General features: G+C 39.4%; 1 protein-coding gene across 2 annotated transcripts in view; it reads right to left on the reverse strand.

The window, feature by feature from the left end:
• The window catches only part of ACOT12 (acyl-CoA thioesterase 12), a 131,717-nt gene that overhangs the window by 95,079 nt on the left and 22,829 nt on the right, over positions 1-13,809 (reverse strand). For both annotated transcript variants that reach the window (XM_089693228.1, XM_089693227.1), the window contains 2 exons: positions 11,964-12,024; positions 7,961-8,062 (listed from right to left, as the gene is read on the reverse strand). In XM_089693228.1, coding sequence (XP_089549354.1) covers positions 7,961-8,062; positions 11,964-12,024 — 163 coding nt within the window. The remainder of the gene's footprint in view (positions 1-7,960; positions 8,063-11,963; positions 12,025-13,809) is intronic.

Genomic DNA, 13,809 nt, shown 5'->3' on the forward strand with positions numbered 1-13,809 from the left:
TTTTTCCTCCATGCACTGTGAATGTTTACATGTTATGTGCAATTAAACCATGGCAACATCTAATGTTTGTGTAGTATATATGTTCAGCAGACTGTGTTCTTCTATTGTTGTGACTTAGATGACGTTCAGAGCACATTTTATGCCCAATTCATGCAAAACTCCACGTAATCCCAAGGGTTCACATACTTTTTCTTGCAACTGTGTGTATATATATATATATATATATATATATATATATATATATATATATATATATATATACATATATATACATATACACACACACACACACACACATATACACAGTACAAAGGATAATACTTACATCTAGATATGTGCACAATGGAAACATTTGTTTGTTTCGTTGGTTAAGTTGATAATTTTGTTTAGTCATATATGTTATGTCAGAATGATTTATTTTGGGAACTCTGTTTGTATATTCATTATTTTCAAATCATTTTGAAATTAAACCGCTTCAAATCAATTTGAAATTCAAATTTCAGAAGACAGCTATTATTGTTATATTTTTCTGTTCTATGCCATTTATTCTATTCAATTATTTTCTAGTCTATTCTATTTTTATTTTCTATTCTGTTTTATTCTATTTTCTATTCTATTATATTTTGTTCTGTTCTTTAATTTAATTTTTCATTCTAGCCTATCTTATTCTATTCTTTATTTTTCTATTCTATTTTTCTCTTTTTTTCCATATTCTATTCCTTTATATTCTATTTTTATTTTCCATTTTCTATTCTATCCTTTTGTTTTCTATTATAGTCTTATTTTGTATCCTATTTTATAAAGCAGCCCAAGTATGAATCATCATCTTCTTTTATACATTGAATTTGAAACATATTGCAATAAATACAGCAAATTAATTTTCGAATAGTTTGTTTTGGTAGAATTTTAGGATTTTTTGATATTTGTAACTATTGTGATTCAGAAATTCGGCTACATCCGAATCTCCAAATAATGAAAATGTCATCCGAATTTTGATTCGTAACTAAAACGAATAGCACATGTCTACTTACATTCAGTGTGAAGTGTCCCTTTTGTGTTGCTGGCTGCGATTTTAGTTGAAATACAAAGTTCTCTGCGCCCCCCCCCACGTTCCCTCCGCAGCCATAATCTTCTAGTGCTGCGAGGACCTGTCATAGGCACTTGTCAAGGAACAAACCAACACTTAATTACTCAGCACTGCATTTGCTGTCATCAAAAGAAGGTCGTATGCAATAGAACTGTATAGTGTATGGGGAACACATTCACAAAGAAGAATAAAATACAATAAAATAAGACAAAATAAGCCCCAGAGGATTCATTTTTAAACAGTGGAAGTCTCTGGCTGACAGTACAGGTAGAATGAAGGCTGACTGGCACTACGTCCTAGGGTCTGACAGCTCCTTGACAGCTTGGCTTCCTCGTGGCAATCCCTCAGTGACAGCCCGACTCACTCCATGTCTACCAGCAGCAGCTATTTTATCTCAGCAGTTCTTGCACGAATGGGACTCACTTTGGTGGCTCCACACTTAGCTGTATATATGCCTTTTCCCTTTGATGTTTGTGAGTGAATTTTATTGTATATTTACATTCTTTTGAATAAAATTGTGCTACACCATTGGTGGCTGGGCGCCTCTTCCTCCTCATTGCTTCCAAAGGTCAAGGAACACCATCTATGAATGGAGAGGGTGGACTTTCCATTCAATTGCCTGTCCTTCATTCACAGTTTGCTTTCACTGATGGAAGCTGTAGTACATGAACAGAGGAGGGGGGTGGAATGGGCTGGTATAATGTAAGTACCATCCCATGTGAAAAAAAAAATTGACCAAACTTAAACTGGCCAAAGATGGATCAAATTTCAGCCAGTTTACCAGGGACCAGCTGAGATTCATTCCATCTATACAATAAGCAGGCTGGTTGTACTGAAGTCGATCTATAGCAGTGATCACATGAAAATAATCTGATAGGTTGGTTGTATTGAAGTCAATCTATTGATCAACTTCAGTACAACCAGCATGCCGATGTACAGATTGAATCTGGTCATTGTGTTGTGCTGGCATGGAAGGTTCCCTTCTGGTAGAACACAATAGGCCTGCGGGAGGGATTCCCATATCAACACTGACTGTGTTGATGGGAAAATCAAGTAATTTTCTTTCTAATCACTCATGGAAGGAAAAAAAAAAAGCATAATCTATGGACTGCTTTAGGCTCAGAAGAAATTAAATAAACATTTACAACTAAAGCCATAATAAGATAACCATGCTGCAGTTAATAATTAAGGCTTCTGACCTGTAGTAACATTGTGCAACTTTGATCCCAGATTGCAAAATGAAGATGACCAAGAGATCGTGAAACACACAGTCACCTTTACCTTACTGAGATTAGAGCCAGATTGCAGACACAACAATTACAATGTAAACATCAACTTTGGGTGATTATGTGCAACTTTTACATTAAATGGTTTTTTAAATAGTGGAAGGCTTCCCATAAACGTGCAATATGCAGGCAATGCTCCTGACTTTAAAGCCCAACTCCAGTGTCTATCACAGTAAATCCCCTACTACCACCACACCAACACAGGCACTCAATTTTGAACAAAAACTTATAAATGCATTTATTCCAGGTGTATTCTATGCGGTGACATGGCAAGCACTGTCCCCTTCTCTGTCTTTAACATTGGATGGTCTTCAGTGCTGCATAGGACAGTACTCATGTTGTGACATGGGAGCACAGTTCCATGCAACATACACGGAGCCCAAGCTGCACAAAAATGTTCAGGAGGAGTCTTTGATGGCCTAGGCTCACAGGAAGGGGATGAATGATGCTAGGAGTCATTAAACCAAGAAATAATTGTGTGAGGAATGGGCAAGAAGGATGAAGAGAGTAAAACAGAAACATGGAAAGGTAATTCTTCTGCTAAAAAGGTTTTATTTTGAACACAGGATGCCTAAAAAAATTAAACAAGGCAGGAGTTTTTCCTTTCCTTCAGAGTGTTAAGAAGTGCCTCTGTAACATACTGCAAAATGGCCCTGTGGGTGGACCCTGTCCCCTCATCGTTCCATCAGGAAGTACCTCACTGCTTGGCGAGTACTGTGACAGGTGCCAAAGCTGAAACAAGTCAGGCGAGGGCAGGTAGTGGTCTCCAAGCCTGTGGTTCCTAGGAAGATACTTGCCTGTTTACAGGCAGCCTAAGTGTATCCATAGATTCTAGATCAGGGGTGGGCAAACTTTTTGACTTGAGGGCCGCAATGGGTTCATATATTGGACCCGGGGGCCGGACCAAGAGTAGATGAATGATGTGTATGTGTCATCCATAGTAAGTATAGTAATATTCCCCCATAGTAAGCATAGTAATTAATCCCCCATATAGTAATTAATCCCCCATATAGTAATTCATCCCCCATAGCAATTCGTCCCCCATATAGCAATTCGTCCCCCATATAGCAATTCGTCCCCCATATAGCAATTCGTCCCCCATATAGCAATTCATCCCCCACATAGTAATTCATCCCCCACATAGTAATTCATCCCCCACATAGTAATTCATCCCCCATATAGTAATTCATCCCCCACATAGTAATTCATCCCCCACATAGTAATTCATCCCCCACATTAATTCATCCCCCATATAGTAATTCATCCCCCATATAGTAAGTCCCCCATATAGTAAGTCCCCCATATAGTAATTCATTCCCCATATAGCAAGTCCCCCATATAGTAATTCATTCCCCATATAGTAAGTCCCCCATATAGTAATTCATTCCCCATATAGTAAGTCCCCCATATAGTAATTCATTCCCCATATAGTAAGTCCCCCATATAGTAATTCATTCCCCATAAAGTAAGTCCCCCATATAGTAATTCATTCCCCATATAGTAAGTCCCCCATATAGTAATTCATTCCCCATAAAGTAAGTCCCCCATATAGTAATTCATTCCCCATAAAGTAAGTCCCCCATATAGTAATTCATTCCCCATATAGTAAGTCCCCCATATAGTAATTCATTCCCCATATAGTAAGTCCCCCATATAGTAATTCATTCCCCATATAGTAAGTCCCCCCTATAGTAATTCATTCCCCATATAGTAAGTCCCCCATATAGTAATTCATTCCCCATATAGTAAGTCCCCCCTATAGTAATTCATTCCCCATATAGTAAGTCCTCCATATAGTAATTCATTCCCCATATAGTAAGTCCCCCCTATAGTAATTCATTCCCCATATAGTAAGTCCCCCCTATAGTAATTCATTCCCCATATAGTAAGACCCCCATATAGTAATTCATCCCCCATATAGTAAGTCCCCCATATAGTAATTCATCCCCCATATAGTAATTCATTCCCCATATAGTAAGTCCCCCATATAGTAAGTCCCCCATATAGTAAGTCCCCCCTGTGTCAATTCACTTACCTTTGCTCCTCCGCGCGTTCCTCTCGTATTCCCGCGCCGTTCTGGTCTTCAGGGAGGACTGTGAGAGAAGAGTTCGTCACGCTGCCCCGCCTACATCCTGGCTGCCCCGCCTACATCCTGACAGCTGCAGAGTCCTGACGCCCGAGAGGAGGGAGGGGGCGGCCATCCGAGAGGGGGGGCGGCCATCCGAGAGGAGGGGAGGGGAGAGGAGGAGAGGAGGTCGCCCGCCCGCCCGAGAGGAGGGAGGGGAGCGGGCGCCCGGCACACAGGAGAGCCGCATCTATTGTAAAGAGCCGCGGCTTGCCGACCACTGGCCTTGCGGGAGCCTAGCTCCGCGGGCCGGATTAAAAGGTCCGCCGGGCCGTAGTTTGCCCATTGCTGTTCTAGATGGATGTCAGATATGTATGCATAATCCCTGCTATATATATGCACGTTTCCCTATGTTTTATACTTTTTCAAATGTTGCAAGTACAGAAAATGACCTGTTGATCCTGTCAAGAATCCACTGAGCTCCTAACTTCCTGTTTAAAAATGAGCGCACTGGACCTCTACTGCACTGAAATCCCAAGCAGTGTTGTCAGCCCTGCCTGCATTTTCCAAAGCTGGAGTACTGAATAGTTAAAATGACTACAGGCAGATGTTTTACTACATAAAATTAGGAGACAGAACAGTGTAAAATTGGCTAGCAGTTCAATAATAAACCTTACTGGTGTATACCTAACATTTTTATTATATTTATGAGGACGAGGATGTGATAAAATGTGGGTCATATAATGTGATGTAGTTTAGGTGCATACTGTTCTCGTACTTTCAAATGATGCAAAGGTGTGCTGCAAACCAAAGACGCTTCCTTGAATAGATGGTCAGTAACACGTGAATACTCTATTTTGAGCAAATCAAAAAAACTTAAAGCCCCCATCAACATAAAACTAAAATAAAAAAAAAAAAAAAAAACTCCAAATAAATAAAAACCCTGAAAGAGTAGCACACTTTTTTTTTTTTTTTTAGGAAAAACTTGCAGCAAAAATCTTGTCAAGATCTAGTCTAACTTCAATATCCTATCAACATAAAATAAACAATACTGCCACAATAAATAAAAGCCTTACATTGTTTTAAGTTAGCCTTGCAGCACAAAAAGAAAAAAAGGTTTGCTGTGAATGGGAAAAAGGTTTGCTGACATCAATTCATCAACAATGAAAGACAAAAAAGCCCCCCCCCCCCCACACACACACGATAAATAAAAGAAAGACAGGAGCAAAAGGCATTGAATGCTCAAAGAACTAGTAATCAGAAGTATAGATACTGACGTCACCTTAATCACTCCCTATGCAATTTGTCAGCTTTTCCTAAGTTTCCTTGGCAACAGAATCCAATTCACTGACACTTTGGCTGCTCTGTGCCCTACTTTTATGGTAAGGGAGCTTTCTTAACCAAAAGCCCCTTATTGGCCCTTCTAAGCCTGCTGGCCATAGTTCAAAGTCCTGGCACTGCAATACAGTTTAATAAAAATCCATTGGACATATCTTCACATAACCTTGCTGTGACCACGCATCTCAAACCCTCTCCATAACATGGAGCTACTCCTCTGTCAATCTGCTACTACTTTTTGTTAATTAGGCTCATCTACCTTACCAACCTTTCTGTGTCTGCTACTTCTCTCAGTCAATCCCTCCACTGGCTTCCGCTTACCTAACAAACTAAATTCAAAATACTAACAACAACTTACAAAGACATCCACAACTCGGCCCTCAGCTACATCACAAACCTAGTCTCAAAATATCAACCCAATTGTTCTCAACACTCCTCTAAAGACCTCCTGCTCTCTAGCTCCCTTGTCACCTCCTCCTGTGCCTCCAGGACTTTTCCCAAGCTTCTTCCATCCTATGGAACTCCCTACCCCAATTTGTATGACTATTTCCTACTTGGTTTGCCTTTAGATGATCCCTAAAAACCCTTCTTTTCAGAGAAGCCTATTCTTCCCCCATCTCACAACTGTACTTTTATTTTCTCCATCAGCTCATCCCCCCACAGCTATTACATTTTGTATCACTTGACCCTCCCTCTTAGATTGTAAGCTTTAACGAGCAGGGCCCTCTGATTCGCCCTGTATTAAGCTGTATTGTACAACTGTACGGTCTGTCCTCATGTTGTAAAGCGCTGTGCAAACTGTTGGCACTATGTAAATCCTGTATTATAATAATAATATCAATCATTAATCATAGCTCACAAAAGAAAACTAGGAGTGCTCTTGATTTCTGACAGATCAAATTTTTTTTGGTTCTTGCAGTATTAAAAAAAAAAAAACAAATATGGGAAAATATGTATTGCAGAGATGTGTGTATATTTTTTTTTTAAGGACATGCACTTTAACAACATGCATGTTGATGCCTATAGAGGAGGGAGTGGAAGTAAGACATCTCTGACCTAAACCCAAGGGGAAGAGTGGCATTGGCTGCAATAATCCAATCAGCTAAGTGAAAAGTTTGTTCCTTCCAAAGATCCTTTATCTGTAGGTACCAAAGATGTTCATACACTGGAGGATCTGATCATTCAAAAAGGTCAAATCCCAGGATGATGTTATTTAACTACTGTATATCTCCCCTGCTAAATGTCATGGTTCCTTCCTCTGACACATATTACTATTGAGTGCTGTAGGGACGGAGGGGCCCAGGCATCTGATATCCACATAAATGCTGAATACAGAAGAATCTTATGGAGATTGCACCTCTGGAATGGTAGGAAGGTAGTAGACGCAGGCTGCAGGAGAGGTGGGTTTATAAGCTCGATTTTATATTTATTTTTAAAGTGACAGGATCACTTTAAAGCTCAACCTAGATGTAAAATACAAAGTACTTCAAACATGACAGTGCCTTGGCGCGCTCTGTTCTCAAAAGGAGGATATCACAAGTTTTACTTGAGAGGTCAAGCCCTGCATCTCATGCATGGTATTTTTAAGGGATGGGTTTAGGAGTAGGCCTTGTTACAGCTAGCATTTCCATTAATTGATATGACAGCTGCTTTATAGTCACACAGGGCTAGGAAATTAATAATAAAGTGGGTCTGGACTAAACAGAAGCTGTATGGTGTATAATGTCAGTGCTACAAGTGCTATATCATTTCCAAATTACTTATTCTACACTTGGTATTGTATGATATTGCATTGATAAAGTTGCCTTGAGTCTAGCTCTGCATCAGGAATGATATTGCCTTTCCCTGGAGAAGTTATGTAAAATAGTAACTTCACCTTGTATTGATCAATAAAAAGTGGTGCAAAAATCTGCAATGAAGGAAAGTTAAAACAGAGTGTGAAAACCCATGCCTAGTACACTGCGGTGCCTAGGGTTGTATATACGTACACATTATACACATTCTTCTGCCTGTCTCAGCATTTTGTGCATCTTACAACCCCCGGCCTATTATACTGGCCAAGACTGAAACTTTTTCTTCGGTCTTTAGTGCCCTTCATGTGTCGGATAACTACAATCTACATAATTCCATGCAGAGCCAATGTGAGATGTTACTAATAGTTTTTATGGTAAGACAAGATCATACCTTTTTATCTCCAGCTGGTTTGGCCACGTATGTTGAAAATGCTCTACAAACGTGTTTCTGCGTATTTGAAAGTGGATCTTCTACCGCAACCTTAATGCCAACCTGAAAATAAACAAAAAATTGAAACTACAATAGGTATAAAAACAATGTAAATATATTCAGTAGAGTAGTAATACAGGCAGCAAAGGTTCTAGCTGCAGGTGTGTTTCAAGGATCTCAAACTGCTTTTTACGCTAAACACCTTGATGCCCTGTATTAGACACCTTGAATGCGTTTGACATAAAGACACACACATAGCACGAATATCTTTGGTGTGGGACACTTAATGGATAAAGCTAGTCTCTGGTATAAAAAAAAAAAGTATAATAAAAAGATGGTTACAGCAAGAAAAATAGGATTGAATACAATTAGAGAAGCTGTAGGTAAAAAATGTAAATACAGGAATGTTGTGGAAAATACTTCCCACCTCTTTTCTGAGAGTAAAGTTACTCATGCTATGGCATGTGTGTCAAGGTACACTCTAGTTATTCCACAAGTTAAAGTGTTACTAAACCCACAACAGTAAAATCAGTCTGCATCAGGGGGGACTGACAACTCATGGGGCTCCCGGGCAATAGGGGATCATGGGGCCCCTGTGTCCTTGCCCAAACTCAAAAAAGCCTATGAAAAAGGTACCAGGGGCATCTCATGGGGCCCCCTACTGACCCCAGGCCCTCAAGCAGTGCACGAGTTTCCAAATGGTCAGTCCGCCCCTGGTCTGTATATGCAGTAAAGCATGATTGTTATACTCACTGTGGAACTTAAGGGGTTAATCCTCTGCATTGTGTAAAAAGGCCATTTGATCTTTTCTTCTCTGTCCCTCCTCTTGTTCAAATGTCCATGCTAATGAACCTGTGTCCTTCTGCACATGCTCAGTTTAGTGTGTATTGCTACAGAGGGTTTTTTTTTTTTCTTGGGAGAGTGCATGTGATCAGCACACAGCCAATCAGCACTGTCCAGACAGAGGTCAGGGGATTTCCATCCCCCCAGAGAAAACTCCTGTTACAAGCTTTAACCAGTGCTGATCTGAAGTCACAAGGCTGCTCTAACTGCTGATGAGAAAAGGTATTTAGCAGTTTATATTTACTAAAATAATTGCATTTCCATGTTGTGTGTACTGTGGGAGACCAGATAGGATGAATGCAGGGTCCTGGGTTTAGTAACACTTTAATGTGTGCTGCATTAAGGTAGCCTATTTTTTTTTTTAATTGGCTGCATCTGCACCAAAAAAATAGCATGCAGCACTTTCGGTCGTGCAAGTAGGTTGAAAACGTTTGTTGGGGAGCCCTTTAGAATAAATGGCACTGCATTGCACCAATAAGTATAATGCATCACAATAGTGTGAAGAGAGCCTGAAGCTTTGAGAGGTTTGAAGGCTGCCCAGCCTACCCATTCAGGGCCCTTTTACACTGATGCTTTTGTTTCAATTGACTTACAATGGAAGGTGCCTTTTTGGTGTGCTTTTGAAAAACTGCATAAAGGATGCTGCATGCAGGACTTTTCAAGATGCAGCCCACTTGTAGTGTAAACCATAACAGAAGATTTAATGGGGAATAGTTTTCATGCGCTTTTGTCACCCTGGAAAAGCACAACAAAAGTTCACTATTGTGAAAAGGGGCCTAACCATTCTGTTTCTTCTGTGGGCACAAAACCCAGAAAAACCAAATACTTATCACCCTGGGACACATTTCCTGAAGAAATTTAGTGCTGGAATTGTCTGATTACAACACTTCTCTAGCTCAAAAGATAAAGAACTGATTTTTTAAAAAAAGGCCCAAAACAGTAATTATTAGTAAAGGCAAATTTTAGAATGAGATGGATTGTCACATTTGTTTGTAGCTTGGCGTATTGTGTTTTTGTTTGGAAGTTTTGGCACTAGAAATATGGGCACACAAATTACCACATATGATTTGTGTTATATAATTATTGGACCAAAAATTTAATTTACCATATCAAAAAATGTTATCACATTTGAAAAATGATCACTTATCTATAGTATAGACCTAACCCAAAATTAGTTCTTAAAGGAGAAGTCCACTTCTTTTCTAAAGCTAAGTCCCTCTGCCAGCATATTGACCACAACATATACTTGCCTGTAATAGTTCAGTTATTTTTGGAGGAGATCTTCACATAAACTTATTGGAATTTTCAGAGATCTTACATGCTTGTACTGGAGCATTAATGGCATAATCTCCATTAATTTCATTGTAAACCCCATCCACAAAGCCTGACATTCAAAAAGAAAAATAAAGCCCAACTCCAGCCTTTTTTTTTCCATTTACAGAATGTTAAAAGGTGCCTCATCCACCAGGTTTTAAATGTTTTCTGTGTTACTGATGAAAATGAAGATTTCCTTTACTTTCCTGTTCTTTCTGACATCCCTCAAAAACAGACAGGAAATGGGAGAAAGTGGGCACACATGTAGGCAGGGGTTTCTTCCACTTTAGCTGTAAGCCCACCCAATGGACAGGAAGTGAAGAAATTTACACAGCTTTCCTCCCATGAAGAAAGGCATGGCAGGAGCTTAGTCTGGAAGAGACAAGAAGAGGGATGTAGCAGGAAAGCTGTGTGTGCCCTCCCCCTCTTAAGGGAGAGACCTAGTCGGGAATAAGGATGGGACCTTAGGGCGATGAATACTGCAATTCTCCTCGGTAGACAATTGAAATGGTTTTTCCTGTTGGATTTTTACCTATCTTATGGATTGTAAAAGGAAATTATTTTTGAAACAAGCAACCTACTGAAAGGGATGAGTACTCTGAATTACTGGACACAGACAATACCTAGAGAGAAGAGCAAATGTGTATCTGTGAAAACCTGATCGGCTCAGGAGTAGGTGGTGATTGTGGAAAATGAGTCTTCCTACTGCTGGTGAGAGCCAACCCTCTTCATGGAACATGCACCAGGTGATATGGTCCCCCCCCCACGTACTACGGGCCCTGGGTGCCTGGTTGGATTTCAAATCAATTCCAGTTGGATTGGAGCACTAATATGGACCATGTTAAATTGAAAACCTGCATGAGAAATGAGACGGGTAAAGGGGTTAATGTGAACTATGATCAGGGGGTTGTGAGAGGAAGGTCTTAGACCAGTATCCACGCACTTGATGTCTGTGTGGGCTTGGGCAGCAAATACATACTATAGGAGTAACCGTGGAAGCCCTGTTTGTAGGTGTGGCCCTAGCTGCACGTGACCATGTGAAACAAAGCAGGGCAGCCTGCTTACACACAAATTACTTTAAAATGATTGGGAAGAGAAAAGAATCCAGACACAGATCCAATATCATCATAGAGAACAAGGCAAACACAGCTCACATGCACAAGTTGGTATGGCCCAAAAAGGGATTTGCATATTAGGTACAGCAAAACAACGAGCACACTTCTCCAATCTAGAGGGGCAAAGTCCCATGAAGGAAAGTATGGACGAAAGGTTCTTGTGCCAAGAGGCTTGATTTCGAAGTAATTTTAGCCAAGGCATATCGACGTTTTTAAAATGTCACCATCATAAGGAATATAAACAAATTATATAAAAAAGACAATTTTAGAACCAACTAAAAATTGCAATAAAAGAGTAAAGTTGATGTGAGAGGTTATAGCCCTTCCACGCTCTATCTAAAAAATAAAAAAAAAACCTTTTGAATGTAATTGGGCTTTGACTTGAGATGATCACATTTTAAGAACTTGCTCCCCACATTCTATTGGCTTGGTATTTTTTCTTTGCAATAGACTCCAGCTGCTGCTCTACAATTAGCTAGTGATTATGGCACAAACACTCAGATCAGCAGTTTACTGTTATTTATTTGTTGCCTATACATCTCTTTAAACAAGTACTAAAACTCAGCTATTACTGTATAATATAACCCTTTAGCTAAAATAAGTAACACAATTAAATACTGCCGATATGGCTTAGCATAAATGTGCATTTCTGTCACTTGAAAATGCAGAGAAAGGAAATATGAAGTTCTTACCTCCATGCTCGTGTTAAAAGCTCGATTTACTTTTGCTTTAATGCAGATTTGCTGTCCAATCCTTCAAAAAAAATAATATAATATATTTATATATACACGGTATGTATATAGTATATCTACTGTTTTATTACAAAATGCAAGGTGATTGTTTATATTTAATGCAGTATAATAGGATATACCAGAGAAGTAATTGTAATTATTTATTAAAAATATAAAAATATCAGGAAAAAAAAAAAAAGAAAGACTGCTGACTTGGCATACATACCAAAAGAAACTTAAATACCATACATCGCAAACAAGCAAGTCTAGTAAAAGGCTCCCTATCCAACTCCAAGGATGCCAACAAATTTGAGCCCGGGGTTCACACCAATGCGGTGCGGGAAATGCATCACGTTCTTGTGATCTGGTGCGGGTGTCAATGATAAATTAATGACACCCTGAAATGAATCGTAAAACACTATGAGATTGCCAGGAATTGCATCACATGGGTTAGAACACCCATTCAGGTGCGGATTTAAAAAAGGTCCTGCACTTTTTTCATGCGGATAGGATGCGATTTGAGCCCTACAAAGTGCATGACTCAAATTGCACTGCACAGACAGCTGCATGTAATTCACACAGGAATGCGGTGTGATTCCTATGCAAATTACATGCGGTGTCCCATGCTGCACAGTGTGAACCCGGGCTTAGATAGTTATGTCTTTTAAAGCTGATATACACTCATCGGCCACTTTATTAAGTACACCTGTTCAATTACTTGGTAACACAAATAGCTAATCAGCCAATTACATGGCAGCAACTCAATGCATTTAGGCATGTAGACGTGGTGAAGACAACTTGCTGAAGTTCAACAGAATGGGGAAGAAAGGGGATTTAAGTGACTTTGAACGTGGCATGGTTGTTGGTGCCAGATGGGCTGGTCTGAGGATTTCAAAAACTGCTGATCTGCTGAGATTTTCACGCACAATAATCTCTAGGGTTTATAGAGAATGGTCTGTAAGGAAAATATAAAGAAAATATCCAGTGAGCGGCAGTTGTGTGATCAAAAATGCCTGGTTAATGTCAGAGGAGAATGGGCAGACTGGTTACTGCGACATTCAGATGGTAGGGTTAGAATTTGGCATAAACAACATAAAAGCATAGATCCAGCTTGCCTTTGTATCAATGGTTCAGGTTGGTGGTGGTGTAATGGTGTAGGGGATATTTTGTTGGCACTAGCCAGGTGTACCTAATAAAGTGGCCAGTAAGTGTACATCACTGGCACATATTACAAAAAAAAAAAAAACCCACTAATACAGACAGCTACTGTATGTACTAATTAAAAACCAAAGTATATTAATTTAACTAAAGTGCAGCGCTAAAATTTAAATATATCAAAATGAATAATCTCAAATGATTATTCATTTTGATATATTATTTACATTTTAGCACTGCACTTTATTTATTTGATCGATGAAGGTTTTACATTGGTTACCTTTGGTGCTGTTTTTAGAGCGCTCACTTTTAAATTTTTTTTTTATTAATTTAACTAGTGTAAATATCTGAATTCAGCTTGATTACATCCTCTTGTACAGTAAAAATCAGACTAGGAGACAGATGAGAAATACTTGGGACCAAGTGTTCTACATTCATATGTGCTGACCAGAACATGCTGACAGGATGGAGGGAGCAGAAAGATGACTTAGTTGATGCTCCTCACTGTCAGTCACAGGAGTAGGGAGGTGACCTAACTGTACAAATCTCAGGACTGGTTGGATAGAAATACAAAATGCTTTGGCAGGTAAGAGCTCGTATATATTACATAGTTTTCATAGTCCTAAAGGCCCATTTGAGGGTATTTTAACTG

This window comes from Staurois parvus, unplaced genomic scaffold (assembly GCF_062004578.1).
Source record: "Staurois parvus isolate SC_StPar_1 unplaced genomic scaffold, SC_StPar_1.0 ptg000618l, whole genome shotgun sequence".
NCBI lineage: Eukaryota > Metazoa > Chordata > Amphibia > Anura > Ranidae > Staurois > Staurois parvus.